The sequence below is a fragment of the Ixodes scapularis genome, unplaced genomic scaffold, assembly GCF_016920785.2.
Source record: "Ixodes scapularis isolate PalLabHiFi unplaced genomic scaffold, ASM1692078v2 PGA_scaffold7__128_contigs__length_106722199, whole genome shotgun sequence".
NCBI classification, from domain to species: Eukaryota; Metazoa; Arthropoda; class Arachnida; order Ixodida; family Ixodidae; genus Ixodes; species Ixodes scapularis.
Window position 1 is genome coordinate 27,424,628 of NW_024609882.1, and position 21,348 is coordinate 27,445,975.

A 21,348-nucleotide genomic window follows, 5' to 3' on the forward strand; every position below is an offset into this window, starting at 1 on the left:
TTTCCTCAATGTGACAGGGTTGTCGGGCAACAGAGCCGACAGCCGACATGTTTCCCGACTGTAGAGAAACATGTTTTGTTGATGCTTCCGCCGTGTTTCCTCAATGTGACAGGGCCATTAGCGCTTTCATGTCCGTGGCAAAGCGGTATATAGAGAGTTTGGTCAATGGAAGGTGCAGGCAGAGCCAGGGCGTGCACGAGATGCAGATAGAAGGCGTAACGTGCGCTCTTGGCCAACTAGAATCCGAAAATATTACTCCAGCGGTGGTTGCGAGAAACAATTTTAACAAGTGCGTAAGAGTAAAATGGAATAACATTTCAATTGTTGAAAGTATAGTGCACGTTGTGAAGGCTTGTGCTTATCTCTAATACTCCACTCAAGATACTGCATTTCAAATACTTTTTGAAGTATCTTGGTATCTTGCAAAAACTTTTAATCGAGAGTATTTTATATTGTATTTTAATTACATTTCTGGGTTTCTTGTACTCATTATCTCAAATAAATTTTTTACATTCCGACATTTTCCGAGTTTTTCGGTATGAAGTGGTGTGGGCGTGGCACCCGCAAACGGGAACATTCCTTCGAGCAACCAAACCCTGTTGCAAGTTCCGATAAGCTACGGTGACTTAGATTGAGCTCGTCAAAACATCGCTTTTGGGCCGATTGTGACTCATATTTCACCCCAAAGTTCGTACAATGAAGGTTTTCCCCTCGCCTCCCCAAATGCGCCTTTTGTTTCCCAGAGTTTCCCCCAAAAGATCCTCAAACAAAAGGGGTGGTTTTACTGAAGTAAGGATTGCCACACCGAGGCGCAGCGCAGAACGGGAAACAACCCACGAGAACAATCCAGACTTCAGTGTCAAGGAAATAACAAGTAGAAGTTGACGACAAATAGACACAAGAAGAAGACTTTTTTTTTTGCTTGTTGTATATTCGACAGCGCTACTGCAAAACGTCAATGTTCTTCGGGGTTTTTTTGTCGTCAGTCCGGCACTTCTTGCTTTCGCGAACACTGTCTGTAAGCGAACATTGATAAGCAGAGGACAGGACAAGAAACGAACTACGAGCAGGATGACCTCTCAAAATGCCAACAAGGCGTCCTCCCACGTTGAGTGCCTTTCTGAACGCAACCTACTTGAAGAAGATGCAACCAGTGCCGTGGCTATTACGTATGCTCTTGTTGTTATCCGTTCACTCATTTCCGTATCCCAAGTTCGTTTATAGTAAACTTGACATGGTAGGTGAGTTCGCCGCGTTGATGCGTCTAAGGTGCACGCAGGACATGATATTCAGCAATGTCGCTATAACTAAAACATCTCTCTCTTCTTTTTTTTTTTTTGTCATATGAATGTTTTGTAACATGTATCAGTGATATCCTGCTCGTTATAGCAGGACTGCACAGAATAGCCCTACGATGTTGTTTTTTTTGTTTTGTTTTCGGCTTTGTGTTGTTGCGCTTTCATAGACCATTCTGATAAACAAGATTTGCGCAGCTGTATAATTGTGTTTAACACTGACGTCGATACAAATTACGCAATGCGGCAGTATCCAGGGGCGGATACAAAACTCCGTCTTTGGGGGGGGGGGGGGGGGGCGGAAAATTTGTAAGGATGCTATTCTCCCATTCTTTCGTGTGCACCGGGTGGGTTCACCCATGTCAAATTGCCCTCCGAGAAAGGGAGAGGGGGGGGGGGTCGACTTTGTTTGGGGGGGGGGGGGGGGGCCGCCCCCGTCGCCTCCCCCTTGGATCCGCCATTGGAAGTATCTAAAAGTAATTGAATTACATTTCTAAATGTTTGTCCTCTACTCAAGGTACTTTGCAGTGAAACTAAATTAAATAGTACTTTAAATACTTCATGCCGCATGTATTTACTATTTATTAACTTTACTTAAATACTTTTATGGAGTATTTTCTCTAACACTGACGTGTGATGTTACGATCATGATCATACAAAAAGACGCAATAATCGAATGCGCCGCTCAAACTCTAATTTTTTCGGTCGGAGTCCGACCGCTCGCACGGCATTTTCCCGGCCCTCGGCGCCTGGCGTACGGATCACGTCGACCGTTCTCCTATAGAAATTAATTTTGCATGACCGTGTTAAAAAAAAAAAAAAAAATCACGTGCAGCATGTTTTCAGTCACCGACTGTTACTCTGACACACCTATTAATATTGTTTCTCGCGACCGCCGCCAGGGCAATATTCGCGGCTTTTGGCTGGCCACATTCGAATTTGTGAAGACGCCCTGGAACACGCCCAGCCCGCTCTCGGCCAATGGCGGCTCCTCATTTGCCTGGTATACTTCCCAATCAATGACCAAACTTCTCAATATACGGCTCGGGTTCGTGGCGTGTAGTCTCGGTGGTGACATCACGCGGAAAACGTGACGGTGTTCACATGACGTCATCAGCATGCCGGTTCATGTTACATCCTCACGTCACCTGACACCTCATGTCACTTGATGCCATTACGCCACGGTGTCACGTCACGTGCCTTTTGTCAAGTCACCTGATCACATGACGTACCGTCACGTGAAGTCATGACTCAGGTGACACAATGGAGCGACGCTGTGGCGTCATGACGTCACGACAACAGCTCATGAAGCCACCTGACGTCATAGTCTCACGTGACGTCAGATGACATAATGATGACACAGAAGATCTACAAATGATACGGATTTAGTGTGTGCCTTTAAAATATTCCCAAAGAACGGGCAGTTTTTTTTTTTTTTTTTTTTTTTTTTTCTGGTAACGTCTTTGTCGTTGTCGAGGTGACTCCGGAGAAAAGAAGACTGTACTACTTTTGCCCGATGTCTCCTTCCCCGATTTCTGTGCCAAACGATAAGGTAGAAAAGTTTGCGTAAAGCGCTTTTTTATCTTTTTTTTTCCTCGCTACTCCTTTAGGAAAAAAGACTTCCCTACTCCGCGTGCGCGCTGATCTACAGTCAAACCCGTTTATAACGAACAGCGGGAAACGCTACCCTCAGTTCAATATAGCAAATAGTTCGATATAGCAAAAAGCATTTACAACAAACTTCCACGATGAGTTCGTCGTGAGGCGAGAACTTCTCTTTCTTTCTCATATCTTCACTTCCGCCTGGTAACAACGCGCTAGAAGGTTTTTCTTTCTTTTATTTTTATCTGTGCAGAGAGTATTTTTTACCTTTCTCCCCTTCTGAATCACTTCTTTTAGCTCAGTTTTGTTCGCAACTTGAGCTTTTGGAATTTTCTTTCTTTCCTACTTGTTTTTTGGAAGGAAGAACGGGCTTGAAGACAATGTTTGCGCGTTTTTGGAAGCCTTCCAGGGAGAAAAAGTTCGATATAGCCAATATGTTGTTCAGTATAAAACATACTTTTTACATGCATTTTTATCTCAATTTTTCGTGAGTTCGATATCGACAATAATTCGCTGTACGTGGGTTCGTTCTAAACGGGTGTCACTGCACTCCTTTCACGCCTAAGCCGAGAATGCGTTGGATGCTACGTGCTCGTTGGACCGGTCATACGTGTGACTATACTCACGCATAGAGCGGAGTTAGGTGATGAAAGGAATTTGGTTGATTTGTCCAGCGAGCGCGTAGCTCTCACTGCACTGTTAGCTTAGGGTTGAATGGAGTATAGCGTTGTCTGGAGGAGCTACGGGTATCCTGGCGGGTTGCGGAGACCATTGCGGAACGACGGAAACGATCTACAAAAACTCTCTGGTGTCTTTCGACGTAGTCACCTGGAATTTGTTCGAGTAACGAACAAATTCCTCAAAGGGAATCGATGAGTTGACCATGACGCAGGTTGATCCCATGCAGGCGGCAACGATGGTGAACATGAAGCCGGAGGCGTACATGATGGGGCTCCATGCCAACAGAACGTCGTTCTTTTCGTAGCACAGCGTTTCCCTGCGGAGAATGAGAGTACCGGTCAGCGCAGAAGTCGAGCTTCTGTGCATTGGTGACTATTTATTTTTTTAGTTTTCTCATCCACAATTGACACCCTGAAAAAAGAAAATAATTGGCAGCTTTTTGCAGTTTTCTGAAAATGAACTCCGGTGACAGCCGAGATCATTGTTGCCAGCTTAGTGGTTTTCCCGCTAAAGTTAGAGGTTTTTAAAGGTTGCTGGAATTCCTATTGTCGGTTTTTTGATTTTTAACTTTTCAATAATGACCATGGGACGCTGCACACTCTGCTGTAGAGTTACGCTGCCATGTAAAAATTTAGCGAATTTGAGCCTTGCTAAAAATAACGGACGTTGTTGCTCTTTGTGACGTCACGCGACAGTGTGACGTTTCGTGACGTTAAAGTCTAGTTAGTTTGTAATTTTCGATCTATTCTGGCAGATAGAGAGCAAGTCACGTTTTTCGAGCCGGTAGCCGAAAGACAGCGTGATTATGGTATTAGCGCCTTTACTTGGACATGTGCAGATTAGCGACGAGGCAGTGATGAGAGATCTCGACTCCCTTGGGAACCCCCGTGGTTCCGGAAGAGTAGAAGAGGGCAATCAGTGCCTCCTTGGGGTCGGCCACCGGAACCTCTCTGAAGTCGTTTTCGTCCAGGTTCCGGAAGTGGGACACGGACTCCAAGCCAGCCGCTTCTCCCAGCACGTACATGCCCTGGATTGCGGTTGAACGTATAGCGTGAATGATCGAGCCCCATAAATTCCGATGTACACTTTTTTTTTCTTTTAGAACGTTAAGCGCCGTTTACACATTTGCAACCGAGTAAGACCGAGAGAGACCAGACCGGTTTTTAAGCCTCTTGCGACGTCTTAGGACCGGAAGTGCTGCAGCGGAGCTGGTTCTAAGAGATCGCAAGAAGCTTAAAAACCGGTCTGGTCTCTCTCGGTCTTACTCCGTCGCAAGAGTGTGAACGGGCCAGGCTCGTTCACACTCTTGCAACCGAGTACGACCGAGAGAGACAAGGCCTGTTGAAACCTTTTAAAATTTATTGGGACGAGAGAACACACTGCCACGCTGGCGCCATCTATGCGGTGACCCTGGAAATGCATTTCACAAGTGCAGAGGTTTTGCGGGATTTCTGAGGTCAAACGTGCGTAATACCTGTGAGAAAGGTTCATTTATAACGTTGATAAAAGTTTTTCGAGTCAAGAAAGAAAGGATAATGAGTGAGAAAAATAGGAAATATGCCAGGCCGCCAAGATTTCACTGGTACCCAATACATGGCGCCAGTGTGTCCTCTCGTTGTAAGAGATATTAAGATGTTCCAAGGCAGCCATTTCTAAAGTGCCGTTCACAGATATGCAACCGAGTAAGACCGAGAGAGACCAGACCGGTTTTTTAGCCTCTTGCGACGTCTTAGGACCTGCTGCGGCGCTTAAAGGGGCACTCAAGTGGTTTGTGAGTTCGTGTTTTGATGATGACAGATGAATTTAGACGCCTTAAGTATCCCTAAAAACCAAAAAGTATAGTCATGCGGTGATTATTTCTTTAATAAAAATATAATTGAAGGCCACCAAACCTCGATCCATCCGAAAACGAAACCACTCTCATTGGTCCTCGTACGTTTATGAAAAGGATCTCGGGCCAATGGCGTTGGACGACGTTCCGTCGCGCAGTGATCCCGAGGTAGCCGCATCGGCCAAACCTCTTTGTCATTCGAGCTTCAATCATGGCGGAGTCGCAGAGTTCTCTACGCTCGAGGACCTGACGCCGTTAGAGGTTGAAATTCTTCGACGGACAGCCGACCTGGGGATGATTTCCTATGACGCCACTCCGACGTGCGATGTGGACGATAGCAGCGCTTCGGAGTCATGTTCGGGTTCGAGGACGACGAAACGCAGCCCTTTTCGGGCGTTCTTCGATTAGCGGGTGGGGCAAGTCGTAACCAAACCAACGTTTGACATCGCAGCGTTACCTCTGGTACGTGATGTCAAACGATGTCGCCACGTTGACTTTCGCCTCGGGAGGATGTGGGGAAGGCTGGTTCAGACATGTGCAGCGAGCGCGTACCTACGACTGCGTCCGTTGCAACCGGAGCGACCGGAACGACCGCTCTGCGCCGCGCGTACACACACCTGCAACCACTACAACAAGCGCAGCGGGTCGTCAGCACGGCGACCGCTTCTATACGCCACCGTCAACTGTTTCAGCGACCCCTCTAAAAAGGGGACGCACTGCTACTCAATGCAGTAACAGAATATAGACAGACAGTATTCTATAGCCTAAAGCTTTATTATTATTTTTCTTTATGGGCTTGCAGGGTACAGTGGATGAAAAAAAGAAAATAAAAAGATGCTGTCCGCCGTCTTGGACAATCACGACTCTAATACACGACATTGCAATAGTGCAAATATCGCCACACGCCTTTTCTACGATTATAAAAGACAAGCGAGCGTTCAGGATTGCTAACACTAATCACTTTTCTCCGGTGATAAAAACGCGTGAAAATTCGCATCCTTTATACGGTACGCGCCAGTAATACCTCGAACTTGAGCACGCCAAATAAGAAATCTGGGCGATGTTCGAGGACACGAATGCTAAGAAAGCACCGCTGTAGTCGAAGTAAACAAACACGATGGCACAGGCGTTTCTGCTGTCTTGAGAGTGCCGCCACGACATCGCCGCACGCGTAGGTGGATCTTCCCTTCTAGTACGAGCTGGGTTATCATAGCGACACACGACGAAAATTCACAGTCAAGGGTAGCGCTTTTACGTGGAACGATGAGCTTTCACCACGCCGTCCACGCCGAGGATCACCACCGACGCCATGTTTGCGGATAGAAGGAGCCGGCCGGCCCGCGACCGGCACGACCGGCCTGCAACGCGCGGAGATACGTGCGCTTCCGCGCATCCCTGGGGAACAGGAAATTCACCCCCCGCGGAGGAAGCCAAGGAGAAAACGTAGTCCCTTGTTTGTGAAACGGTAATTGCAGTATCGCGTATTCTAAACTAGAAATATATTACGTCTTGTGAAATTATCATGCACAACATATTTAAATGAACCGAAAATTGTTTCTTTAGCGAAACTTTACAAAGACCGCCAAAACTTTCAAACATACGATAATTTCATTGGTCCTCGCAAGTACAGAAAAGAGTCCGCACGTATTTTATTCCTGCGTGATTAACAGGCGGTTCTGCCTTCTAAAACCGAAGATACTCATTCAATGACACTTCCTTAACGCCATCGCACCAAAAAGTAGCTTCTCCAAAAACCGCTTGAGTGCCCCTTTAAGAGGTCGTAAGTGCCTGAACGGGCCTCTCAAAATTGGTCTGGTCTCTTTCGGTCCTACTCGGTCACATATGTGTGAAGGGCGCTTTATTTCGAATTGCTTGCACACAGGTAAAGAAAGGCTCCGGGCGTGGCGAGTCCCGCGGGCATTTTAATATCACGGGGTAATCAATCACGTTGCGGCGTCAGCTGATAAGGACGCGAAAGACCCAATCACCAATAGAAAAGTCTGGTCATGATAGGCCTAGCGCGGCGTTTCTCGGGCTATCGGCGACCATGCGGAACGAAAGTTTGTCTGCTTTTTACACAAAGGTTGGCGATGTTGCGAGCTCTTATTGGCTGATTAAAAGAAATAGCGGGACTACCTCAAGGCATCTAGCAGTGCATATGATGTCTACCCACTATCCTTCCAGTCAAAGCCAATCAAAACTCGGCGTCGTTCTGACGTCACCACAACTCCTTCGCAAGAAGCAGACGACTTGCTCTACGCTCCACACCCTAACAAAATAAATAAATAAACGAGTTTATTATTTTTTTTTTTTGCAGGGAATAGCGATGGCCAATCAGGGAGACATATAAAGGCATCCTAGCAAATGGCGGAGCTCGAAACACGATTAGTCCCTAAACACGAGATGTGTGGAGGGAACTAGCATGAGGTTTCACTTTCTCTTTCTCCCCTGCGCACAGGTCGCATTTTCGAATCTAATCGTATTCTGAGCTTGGTTAATCACCGGAGATCCTTTTATTTTTCGCAGTGATCGTCTGTCTTCGTGCCCTGCAAGAAAGTGCACTCACAAACTTTTTTTTTTTTTTTTTGGAGTGTAGTGTTAGTGCAATTATTTAGTACAATATTTTGGATTTTCACCACAGGGTATGTTTCATTCATTTATGTCTGTTGTACGCAATGCTTTTCTTTTTCTTCGCTCCTGCAAAGATATGTGAGGTCGCAGTATTTTTAAATAAACACAAGGACTGATAAACATACCATTGTTGCTCGGCCAACGAGGCAGGTCATTTTTTACTTTTTTTTTAAATTTACACGAATATTCGCGCGCGACGATCGTGGCATATATTCTTGTTTGAGCAGTACGCCAAAACCAAGGCCAGAGGTGGTGCTAGAGACATTCTCGCAAAATCAACATGGACATAAAATTATGAGCTCTAAAAACCAGCATCGACCTCTTTTTCTGCTGCTTGGGCTGTGCTATATTGTTCGGTTATGTGACAAGTATGTAGCTCCCCCTCCAGTCCGCCCGCCTGTGCCCGCCAGGCTCGGCGGGCAACATTGGTCACCGCACCAATAAACGCCGTGGAGCGTACGCCGCCCCGGTCAGTCATCTTCCACCCTCACAACCAGGCTGATGAAATATGACTTGCTGTATATATTAACACTTCTCCCAAGTACCAAACTTGCACAACAGAGATTCAGCCGTCCTGTAGCTAGAGATATCGTGAAATGCTCACCTTGAGGTTCAGCCGCTCTTTTACTTTCAGTACTTTGGATGCGTACGGAGGATCAGTCAAAATCAGCGAGCAGTCAGAATCGTTCAACTGGTAGCACAACTCATCTGAAAAGGCGAAAAAAAAAACAACAACAACAAAAAAAAAAAACGTTAGCTGGTATCGGGGAAGAGACCCAACTGAGTGAAGCACCGGTTGAATACAAACTCCAGGCTAACATTGACACACCGGGTGTATTCGACAGTTGCCTCGCATTCGATCGAGAAGGAGGACGTAAGAAATTCAGCACACGGGCCTTGTAATGGGTACACTCTAAAAAAAAAAAAAGGTGTCAAAGGAGAGTAAGTACCCTAAGTTACTCTACTTTAACTCTCTCTTCATCAAAGTTACTCTTTCGCCACCGCTTCTTTCGATGATACTCTCCCGTAACCCTCACTCGAACTCGAGAGTAACTGTACCGAGAGTTAGTTTCTCCTCGCGATATCACGGGCTGTCAACAGATGGCGCCGCTATGGGGTCGGCGCTAGAGTAACTGTATAAGCTCTGCTTGCAGAGCCAGAGTATCGCGTTCCCTTTCCTTTTGCCGCCATCTCCGTATTGGCGGATGTGTGGTCACGTGGGCAGAACTGGATCCGACCTTCGTGCGGGAAAGCGGCCTTCCAGAGCGCCGAGTTTCGAAGGAACATATTTTCCGCTTTGAGTTCGCCAAATATAGATCCCAGAATAAACTCGAACGAACCGAACGCTTCCTAAGTCATTGAACATTATGTGCGTCAGCTGGGTACAATACAATCCTGTTTCTTTAAAACGCGAGCGATGTTTTAGGACATCCGTTTCCAAGGTATGCGAAGCAGACGACACGGACGACGATCGCGTTGCTGGCGTCTGCGGCTCTCGCGGAGGGATACGCGATACGCTACCGGCGCATCCGGCCTTCTTGGCGAGTCGGCGAGCTCTCGTCCGAAAGCGAGGGGACGGCGTTTTCGTCAGCCGCTGCGTCGTTTACCGCAATGACTTGACGACTTCACTTCACACGCGACCCGCAGGATCTGCGGGTGCGTTTTTGGCAATCGAGAGGGAAACAGGAAACGACGGGAAAACGATGACGGCGCCTGCGCGGCTCGTCGCCGCACGCCGCACTATTTTCCTTACGCAGCGCGCCGCAGCACGCCACAGCACGCTGCCTCGCGTCTGCGCCTTCGCGTCCCCTGCAAAAACCGACCGTGGCTTCCCGCACTGCTTGGCTCCAGAATGGCACCATTGCGGTACTCTGCTCCGCAAGCGGAGCATATACAGTTACCCTAGTCGGCGCTAGAATTCCCGTATAGCTACCTACGGGAGCCTATACAGGAACTCTAGTCGGCGCATGTTCGACGCTGCTCGGCGCAGATTTCTTTTTTTGTTTTTCCTTTTTGCGGGGAAGGTTTCTTTTTCTCTACCCGCTTCTTTTTTTCTCTTTTTTTTTTTTTGGGGGGGGGGGGAGAGAAGATGGGCAAGGATGTTTTAATAAGTGAGTTGGTACAGCCTACCTTTATTTAATTTTGTCAACGCGCAATTCAAATGTTTTTCTTCAAAACAAAAAAACAAAAAAAAGGTGCAGAATTTACAGGTGATTTTTTGCTGCTCCTTGGTGCATATGCGTCGCCAGCGATATGAGCTCATAGGAACGGCCAAATGGGGCCGCCGATGTCCGCGTCTATGCATCGCCCTCCCGTCGCGGCCAAACCCATGGGACTTTTCGCTTTAGATGATTATAGTTGACTCTATGATCTTGACAGAAAAGCTTCGTACACTAACTACGGGTTTATGGACTGCACTTCATGTCAGGTGAAGAACATTTTTTGCCTCCAACATGTCGCCAAGGCACTGATAGTAGACGACAGTGTTGGTTTTGACCTACAGTTTAGCCGGAAGTTAAGTCAGCTGCAACAAACCTATACTTAGAAGCGCAAGGAAAACAAACAACCGAGCTGAAAGAAGTAGTAGTGCAAACTAGGAGCGCTACTGCCAACTCAATTTTTATTTGGAAAACGCGAACATATTTGCATACCAGTGGCGTAGCCAGGGGACCGGGTTCAAGTGTCGGAAAATTCTCGAAATTTCATGGTTGTCCTCTTTACCCCTTCCCCCTTTCCAATGTCAGTATAATTGTTTTGTGTGTGTTTCGTTTCGACAATCCACTACGGCGAGGGGCTGTGCCCACAACATACCGAAGCAAAACGAAGACGACGCTGTCCGTGGACTGTGGGAAAAATACATCTCCGGCTCCGGCTCTTCGAACAGCTCTCTCCAAACTTGGCCATGTTAGTAACCAAAGCCTTTCTTCAGGCTCGCAGGTGCGAATGGCTTTGTTCCCGACGTCACAAAAGCCGCGAAATCCTGACCTCGAAGGACGCTGGCCTCGCCTCGGGGAATGCAGGCGGCTTAACTGAAGTTCCCCTACCCTTTGAGTGTCGAGGACTCGACGAGCAGCGCAACAAGCAGGGCAGCGCAACAAAACTCCAAAATAGCAATACTCTGACTTTACGAACACTACAATCAGGAGAAAACCGGACGACAAAATAACTAACAGCTCAGCGTTTTTTTTTTTGTTTTTTTTTTTGTCTTGTTTTTTTTTAGGGTTTACTCGTTTCTACTTATTTAGCTTCAATAATACACAAACAAAAATGCAAAAATCACACTGAAAAAATCCCCATCATTGTAAAAAATAAAAGAAGCAAGAGAGAAAAGCGGCAGCATATGCACTGTTGAAGCAACTTTGGAATGCTCATAATCATTTGGTTTGAAAGCGTACCTAGTTGACTGCTTTAATCGCTGAAGTGGGTAATGCTTACGTGCTTGCGTTCAGCACGTGTGTCGTGGAACTTCCTCTACGTATATAGACTTTCGAAAATGAGTTCAAGAGCCAAGCAGTTCTTCACTTTTTTTTTTTAAGAATGATGATTGACCTACAACTTCAAGCGAGTCATCAACGTCTCCAACAGAACCAGCAGATTCACGTCAGGCAGCATTGTCCGCCCTAGGCGACAGCGATGTTGTGGCCAACGACGCCGGTCACCAATCTCCAGCCCGTGTGGAGCATTCGTTTTGTTAGATGAACTTCCTGGGGAAGTACTGGTTTTGACACAAATGTGGAGGGACCGCACCGCTTAGCGCGTCTCAGCGGTACAGGCAACTTGCATTTGCCCAGAGACCTTGTATCCTAATGTAAGCCGCCTGCTGCAAATCCTGGCCTCCATGCTCGTTAGCAGTGCTGAAGCGGAACATTTGCTTTCGAGACTCCGAAGACTGGGACGTTGAAGCACCTGAGAGCTTCAACGTCCCAGAGGCGCTTGCTACTCCGTTCTAAGCTGAGACCAGACGCTTCGCCTTCAACGCGAGCTCGCTGGCTTCGGCAGTGCAGTGGTTGCGCGTGCCTGCGCGATCACACTTGTTTTTGGAAGGGCAGAAAGCTCGCGCTTAAAGCGGAGCTTCTAGTCTGAGCTTAACCGGAATATGCAAATCAGCAACCGAAAGGGTACTCTCGCTTCTTTCTATCAACCGACGGCGGCTTCCACTAAATGTTTAGACCCCACAAAATGATAGAAACTGGAATTTTTCTCTTCCACTTTCTCGCAAAACGACAACGAAGAAAAGAAATAATTTAAAACATGACTATAAAACGATAATTTGTTAAATATGTGATCCGCGCAGGAACATTGAGCGTGACGCTTCACTAGCTCATTGCCCCAGTGCGCATTGCAGTTTTTATGTTTAATCGTATTCTAAACTTCGCTATTCTCTGGCACTTTTCCGCAGTTTTCAGTCATTGGATACTCGAGTGTTCCGCATTGAAGTGCACGCACCGTAATTTTTTTGTGAGCCTGTCTGGACTTTTTTACTCAAAGTCAATTATAATATTTAATGACTGCGTTCTTTCGTCATTTAACATTAAATTTCCATGTTTTAAATATTGGACGAACGAGATGTGGAAAAGAAGGTTGGACTTTTGTCGTCTAAGAAAGAGGAAAATAGTAAACAATATTGTGTTTGGGCAGTTTCGTTTCCTCTCTTTTTTTTGTGTGTGTCTTTCAAACAGCTTAAACAAAACAAAAAAAAAAAAACACACCCTGAAAAAATGTTCTGCCTACGCCACTGATACACACTTTATTATACCTCAAGCCAAATGAATCTGAATTTCTTATTTGATGAAACGAGTGACGACGCACTGGTGCAACTATCATCTTTCTTTACGCTAAATTTGAACACCTCCAAAATTTTCCCCTCTGTTTTCTGTTCCTGCTTGCCCGGAATTTGTGTTTTATCCAGCAAAGGATCATACGAACACTCATCACAGTGGACTGCCAAGTTCCCTAAAAGAGGCCGCTTTACAGAAAGTTCATGCCCTATGTACGATCGGGTGGTGCACGAAAGCAGCCGATATCAAATGCCCCACGACTGACACCCGCACTTTTCCCTTTTGCCCTGCCTTCAAAAGGCTAGTTTTATCAAAAGCCCATGACACGAATTCTCAGATCATGTGGCCTGGTCCTCACCGTGACGGCGGAGCATTCAGCTTTTAATTAAGTGACAGTTAGTGTGCTCACGAGCGTGTGCAACGTAATCATGCCGTCATTTGTAGACCCTCAAGATATTAGGTTAAAACATGGAACAATGCTGGTTGAAGCGTGCACACGGATTCTACACTTGGGGCTATAATGCTACACCCGTACGATCGCCCACATGTTGATATTTTATACTACCGATGTGGCGCATTCCATATGTTTGTGTGCATGCCTCTTTGTGCGCATGCTCTCCTGTTTTATTTATTTTGAGGCATAAGCTAGTTAGCTTCACTGATGCTCTGAGGGAACGCCAAAGTGGCCGACAATCTTCTTGAAATTTATGTCGCCCCTTTTCTTTTTGTTGGGAGACATTTGATTTATCATTATCTTTATAATTTTGACATGAGGCTTCAAGCTGAGTTCAGTGCTTCGTGTCTGTCAGTCCCTTTTTGTCCTCTTGTTCTATACACTCCGTGCGACGCGACTGGCGCGCCGCCTCGCGGCCGGTACCGAAGGTAGGCAGTGAGCACCCCAGAGAAAACGAAACCGAAACCACTCCGCGTACGTTGGTACGCGTTGAAGTCGGAGTGGTGCTGTTGCGCTGGGTTCACAGCATGAAGTGCTGCCTGTGCTGCGTCATTAAGTGCTTCAATAGTTATGCGTCGTATCTCGTGGGGACAAAGTTTCACAGTTTTTCACCTCGCCGATGTTTTGTGGGACAGCGACAACGATGGACCCGTGCCGTACGACGCGAGAAATTTGGTGTCCCGATCATGTCTGCCACTGTGTCGGCACGGCTGACATATTCTACACTGCCGCTTTGCGCTCTGCGTTTGCTTTCGTACCAGTAACGGCGCTCACATGTGTCAGCGCCGATGGGACGAACTGAAATGCCATCCCACACTCGCGTGTATGCAGTGCCAATTTCGTTGGAGGAATACCCTCCAAAGAAGTTTCGTCCCCATCGTACGTGTCGATGATATTTCCGGACAAATATGGCACGCAATCTGTACTTCATGAAGAAAGATTTGAACGGTAAAAAGAGTGACAAATATAAATCTAAAGAAAACAACCATGAAACTCGGAATCACTGGAGAATCGGCGTTTGAGTATGGAAGTTTATGTGGTGTGCTTTCTTTCTTGATCAGCCTCCTTTTGGATGTGGAAACACTGACACCCCGAGTTCTGTAGGCAACAATTTGTTTTTCTCAGCTTTAGAGCCACCTATCGCAAAGTGGTTCGAACTGGAAGTACCGTCCACTGGCCCCTTCCTACCTGTAAAGTGTGCACCTCCCACGATGAGTGGTATTTTCTGACAGTCTTTGACGGTCAAAGCCAGTTCCCATTTAGTTACGCCGCCCAAACTAAATTTCCACCTCGTTCCGCTATGCCAACTATTTTTGTTATAATAAGTGTTCTGCCAAGTGACGGTCATGTCAAAGTACCTCTGGGCCGAAAATCAGCACCTCGCACAACAGGTTATTACACAACAGCTGACCGCAAAAGCCCTTGGCGGCCAAACCGTGTGTTGGCCGACAACTTCGTTTTCTCGGCTTTGGAACCACCTTTCGTAAAGTTGTTTCAATTGGAAATACAGTCCACTAGTCCCTTTCTACCTCTAAAGTCTCCACCTCCCCCGACCATTTGTATTCTCTTGACAGCCTTTTCATGGTCAAAACCGGTTCCCATTGAGTTACGCCGCCCAAACCAAATTTTCACCTGGTTTTCCTATGCCACCTTTTATTTTTGTATAATAAGTGCTGTGTCATGTTACTGTCAAGTCCAAGCACCTGTGTGCCCAAATCTGCACTTTGCACAGCCCGCTATAACACAACATTTTGGGTCCAATATTGGATATCCCGTACAGCTTTATTTCTTCATTCGTTAGAAACAACTTTCACACCTGCTGTCTTAATGAAACTTGGCACACTTCGTGCAGAAACTTAGTGGACCTCTCACTCGCCTCCAATATCATCGTTCCAGCAGTCCTACGTTTACAGCGATGAGCGAAATAAATTTCCCACTCAAAGCAATTATGGTGGCGGCCGTCTTGCTTTTCGGAAAATTGCTCCAACTCCTTTTTTGGCCGCAACCAGAGAAATTACCCCGAATAACGACTAAAACTGAATATATAAGAAGAAGAGAACAGCTAAATGCCCTTGTTAGGTCTGCCCCAGCACTCATGCAACGTCACCCTCAATGTATCGGCTCAAAAAGCAAAAGTTTCGTCCGTGCGCGCTTCCGCCGCCACAGCTTGGCATGCGAAAAGGCGCCGCAGGCTGCTGAACGCGCCTCACGGTCGAACGCCAGCTCCTCCGCTAGCGGCGCTGCGCGCGTTTTTCAAAGCGCCCCTTTTCACCCTCCGCCGCATGGGCGCTGCCATCTTGGAATCACGTGATGCGGCCGCCATTAGGTTGCTTCAACTTGTTGCTCCGCTCTCTCGTCCGCGCCTTGTCGAATGCGTTGAATTCGTGTTTTTCGTCGCGTTTCGCCGCGTCTCTTGCCTTACTCCGTAAAGCGTCGTCAGATACTTATATTTACCATACAATTCCATTGCATCATTATGCGCGTATCTTCTGTAGTTGATTTTGTAACACGTTTTGAATATATATATATATATATATATATATATATATATATATATATTTTTTTTTACAGTCGGCGTGCGGGATACAAGAATTAGCGTTAGCACTTGCGCACATTGAATACATATATGACTTGAAGAGAGCCTCGAGGGTTCAAATACCAATATCTTATGCGAACTGAGGTTTGGCCACTAATAAGGGCGGAACATTTGCAGTAGGAATCCCTATTATATATATGAGTGCGCATTGGTGTCAAGGAAGGAAAGAAAAACACTCAGCGTAATTAGCCACGTGTTTTTCCCGAAAGCATGGTGTTTTGTAGTTACAACAAATCGAAAACAGTTTCTTTTGATTACACTAGAGAACTTGTGAACAAGAGGCGGGAACAAACGTTTAGTTTGAATTATTTTTATGCTAGAAATAACGGTGCCTTAACATTAGGCAACTTGTTCGCAATATCACACCTATATCTGTTTTACGTTCTTAATCGCGTGTGCGATATAAGCATTCGCTTTATCGGCTTCTTTATGAATTCCACGGAATTGTCTATCCTGCTTGGTCCCATGTCCATAGTCTTTAAATTGCTTAAGTCATTTTTTAATATAACCATGCAGATTCAATTAATTTATTTCAACACAAATATTTGGACTCTCCGCGTAAGAAACTGTCACAGACAGCTTGATAGTGCCTATGATTCACAAAATGTGACGGCGAAAAGAATCCTTCACATGAAAATCACCTGAGTGCAGCCGGTTGTCGACGGCGAATAGGGAGTTACTTTCAGTAGCTGGCGACGTCAAAATGTGCAAAGTGCATCGTTTCAAATCAGTGAACAGCTTTCGTCCATTGGGTGGCGCTGGAGTTCGACTTCAGACAAACTTACCGGAGATCATTTCTTTTGCGCTCTTCAATTTATTTCGGTAAATTTTACGGAAGAGGAATGTTAGACTTTATTTGAAGTCTGGAATTCACGTATCTCACCATTCTCATACCTTGAGAACGTCGTAAGCAAATGTCCATATAACAAAAAGTTTATTTCATAAGGCCAATATATATCTTGAAATGCTGTTAATGAGCACTTTAGTTAAAGAAATGTTCTAGTCAGCCTAGGCTGGTGTATCAAAATATTTCTCGAGCGCTTAATTTCTTTAAATAAAACCGGTCGAGACAATATAAGTTTTTATATTATCTACGTGATTATATGAAACTTTTCTAGTCATTATAAAAGACGTTTCCAGTCTCGCAGTTAGAAGAGGTTGGTGTACGGAAACCAAATATCGAACAGTAAACTTGTCAATTAACCTGTTCTTGGTGATTGAGCAAAACGTTAGTCATGTTTTCGACCTGCTTTTTCACTAAGTACTCATGCAATATAGTCTGTTGGAATATAAGGTTAGCAGTAGCAGCTCTGACTTCAGCGCGAGCTATCTACCTTCCGTACCACTCGGTGCACGCACAGCCAAAGCACGGCGGCAGGCAACGAGCGCACGCTGCAGGTGGAGCTTATCCTGCTCTCTTTTTTTTTTTTTTTTTTCTTCTGGAAATTAGTGTCCGCGGGTACGGCCGTGGACAATGGTACTCCTCCCTGTGCATGAGCGCAATTGTTTCACCGCCGAACCTGGCCGAAATTAACGATGGACGGAATCAGACGCATATAGTGTTCGTAAAAAAAGATCGTAATTGAGGCTCGAAACCACTTCGTGGTTTGCCAAGTGGCTCAGTACTATTGCTTCATTCGCTGTGTGCTACAAGAAAGAAATTTATATCGCAAAATTAATCGAAAGTGGCATGAAATAGCATCACAATCGCGTGCACGTTGAAACCGAAACCGACCAAATTGAAGCAACCTAATGGCGGCGACTGCGTCAGCGCCCTCTACCCGCCGGTCAGGCAACTACTGAAATGAAAAGGTCTATAGTTCCCGTATTAGCCCCGAGAGCGAACACAAGCGTCGCTGCGGTCGCCGCGCCCTGATTGGGTGAGGTGTACCGTGACGTCAGGCCGAGTACCCCGCTCCGCGATCTCGCATCGGGTCGCTTCCCAGCACCGGTTTCCTGGTTTGGCGTTGTGTGCCGCAAGCTCTTCGAGCAGCCGGACTTCGTTTACCCCGTGTACAAGACGTTGAGTTAGGCCGATATTAACGTGCTTCTGTACATTTTATAAGCCTGCTTGTCCCTTTTACCTTTAAAATTGGGTTACAAATCCCGAAAACTATTGGCGGAGGCAATTACGCCGATGAACCTCCCCGTTCGTCCACACGACGCAAGGCAATCTTGAGAGGGGTCGGTGAAGCGGTGACGCAAGTGTTTCAGACGCTGGAATTCTGTTCCTTGCATGTTCATGATTTAGGACGATATTACATCCCGCTTTCAAGGCATCTGAAGCGGCCTTTATATCATGGGCCTTTCGGTGGTCGGCAAATTAGCTCGCGACCCCGACTCTGCGCTGCCACTCTGCATGCGCTGGTTTGCAGATGTTTTAAAGGCCCTGCGTCTGATGATCTTTGAAGTGCTCATGAAACAGGGTTGTTTTACATAAATGTAGCTTCTTCCTGAATTAATTATATAGTTTATACGCGTATGCAGGCATATTTCTTAGAGGATTCACAATTACTGGAAATTAGTTTGTATGGTAGCAGCAAACACGGCCGAATTTCCCCAGTTGCCTCTATGATATGCAGTAAACTGACCAAAATATGCACAGCAATAGTGCCGTAATTTGGAATGTTTATACTTTTTTCTGACATTCTTTATTCCAGCCTTTGGTATTCGGAAAATACACCGTTAAGTCTGAATTGTCATTTCCATTTAAGAGACACTGCCGCAGGTCCCCAAAAGCTTCCTCAGCCTCCAAACTCCCTGCAACTGGACTCTCTGACAACAGAGGAAAACAGGAGTAAAAGCAAGCATTCGAACGTCTGTCCAGTGGTAGATGCAGCACTGGTAGCAGAAAATTTGGAACCTGTGAAGGGCGACAGTCTGCGTGAGAAAAGCTTCTGGTACTTTAGCTTCAGGACAATTCGATTTAAGTAAAATCTCAATTTTAGGGCTTAACGGACTAATAACGAGCTAGACACCTTAACTTACGTTTGTTATATATTACTTGAGGATTGATATAAACAAGTCCACAGATACCACCCGTGTAGTCCATTGAAATACTATCCGAATCCAGCAAAGGTCAAGTGCGAGCAATGTATATAATACATGTTCCTTGTTTGTTTTTTTTTTTGCTTTGCCCCTGCACTTGGGCTGTCTTACTTGTGATTCTCTCCCCATGGCCGAGACTGTATTTAGCACGTTGCTCGAGCAGCATGCAGCTTTTCTGCTGCGGCGATCTTGTTTAAAGACAGAGATACAAAAAAATAGTATACATAACCTGCCAATTCATTCGGACCATCAGCAGCGTTTATTGTGCGAGATGCAAATCTGTAGTGATGCCCCTGCAATTGTGGCCATATTTCTTTATTTTCACATACCAGCTGCGGTTCATGCGTTGCCTGGCCTGTCAGCCATGCTTAAAATGTTCGTTGAAGTTTCGCCTGTAGCTACAGGCCATACCTCAATAAAGGCGTATATAAACATTTACACTTCCTACGAAAAGCACGCCAAAAAAAAAAATTAAATAGAAACGAGCGCGCCGACAGCTAGCGTCGTCACAGCGTCCACAGGGCGAGCGGGGCGAGTCGGGGAAAAATTCTCTCCTCGCCGTGACGTCACCCCGGTTCGCCGTAAGGGGGCGCCAGGCGAACTTCTCGGGGCTTATAGTCGGTTACAAGTCAAGAAGGTAGGAGAAGCTCCTCCCACAAGTGTGATGCGCCCGTTTCAAATCTCTCCGCAGTCGAAAGAAGAGTTCACTGGAAACGCTCCTTGTTCCGCTTCAATGGATTCCCACTTGTCTCCGATCCCACTTTTTAAGAAAGCGACCTTTGTATTCATCGGAGAGGAAACCGAGCCCCTGAAAGCAGCCTTTGTATCCATCAGGGGGGAAGCTAATCCCCGAAAGTCGTTTTTGTTTCCGTCGGTGGGGGAGAACTCTAATCTCCCTCGCGTGGCTTCCACAATGCTATGTCAAAGTCGAAAGATAAAGCAAATATGTACAGAAAGGCAAGACCCTCCTCGCGCGTTGTCCGCGACGTCACGGAAACGGTGGGACGCTATTGGATGCAAAGGTGGCGGAGGGATATCTGATTCCCTTTGAGGGGCATTTGCCGCTAGACGGTGGTTTAAAAGCGCAAAGGACTAAGAAGAGAAGAAGGGGACAGGACAGAGCGCTTACTTACAACTGTCAAATTTAATAGAGCATCTAGAGAAAGACAAGGTGGAAGTGAAAAAGGAGAAAAGAAAAATGAAATAAAATTAAAGTCACTGCTGCTATTAAGAACATATTTGGTTTTAGAAATCGAAACAAAAATATTTTGACTGCAGCTGAAGGCAAAGTACTTGTCACGTAAAAAAAACTGTCTATACAGCAAAATGAAAAAATAATAAAAAATTGAATAGTAGGAAAAAAGAAAAAAACCATTAGGCAGAGCGACCGGCTAAAAAGTCTTGAGGTAAAACACCGCTAGAACTGAAGTTCTTTTTGTGTTTCAAGTCTTTAGGGCATACACCGAAGGAACTGAAGTTCTTTCTGTGTTAGGGTCACTGATGGGAAGCTTATACACTTGTCGCCACTGGTGAGGATGACTTGAGCCTCGTACAGCTCTCGAATGTTTTTGTCACGGAACCTCTTCAGAACTTTGGTGTTGGTGAATGTTGGTGAGCATTTGCAGTCTCTGACATGCACCGCAAGATGTCCCGATGGTGCCGATTTCAACGTTTGGGCATGTTCTCTTAATCTCGTATTGATACATCGCCCCGACTGACCTACATACACTTTGCCGCAAGTAAATGGTATTTGATATATCACTCCACTTTGACATTCTACATACTTGAGTCGATGTTTTACACTGCATTCTTGCTGTTGATGCTGTTGGCAATTGATCTTAGGGCAGAGCCTTTTTAGTTTGTCCGGAGCTGAAAGCACGACTTGGACTTGAAACTTTGCAGCTGTTCTCTTCAAGTTGTGGGACAAGCGGTGTATATATGGCAGAACTATCGGTCGGTGTTTCTTGTGTTTTTCAGTGTCATGTTTTTTATTTGAGGTCATCAAGGATTCCGCGACTTCATATATTATCGAACTGGGATATCCCGACGCTTTCAGTCTTTGTACTTGAGCATCAAAGCTTTCCCCCGCTGAGTGTACGCAAGATTTTTTAAGAGCTGTATTCAGGCAATTTTTTGCAATTCCAATTCCAATTTGCAATTGAATACAGCTCTTAAAAAATCTTGCGTACACTCAGCGGGGGAAAGCTTTGATGCTCAAGTACAAAGACTGAAAGCGTCGGGATATCCCAGTTCGATAATATATGAAGTCGCGGAATCCTTGATGACCTCAAATAAAAAACATGACACTGAAAAACACAAGAAACACCGACCGATAGTTCTGCCATATATACACCGCTTGTCCCACAACTTGAAGAGAACAGCTGCAAAGTTTCAAGTCCAAGTCGTGCTTTCAGCTCCGGACAAACTAAAAA

At 45.9% G+C, this 21,348-nt stretch overlaps 1 protein-coding gene across 1 annotated transcript in view; it reads right to left on the reverse strand.

Annotated features, from left to right (window-relative positions):
• Positions 1-21,348, reverse strand: part of LOC8035232 (probable 4-coumarate--CoA ligase 2) — a 57,620-nt gene that overhangs the window by 10,874 nt on the left and 25,398 nt on the right. Inside the window, exons 6-8 of the mRNA XM_040210530.1 lie at positions 8,645-8,748; positions 4,403-4,605; positions 3,726-3,894 (exon numbers count right to left, since the gene is read on the reverse strand). Coding sequence (XP_040066464.1) covers positions 3,726-3,894; positions 4,403-4,605; positions 8,645-8,748 — 476 coding nt within the window. The remainder of the gene's footprint in view (positions 1-3,725; positions 3,895-4,402; positions 4,606-8,644; positions 8,749-21,348) is intronic.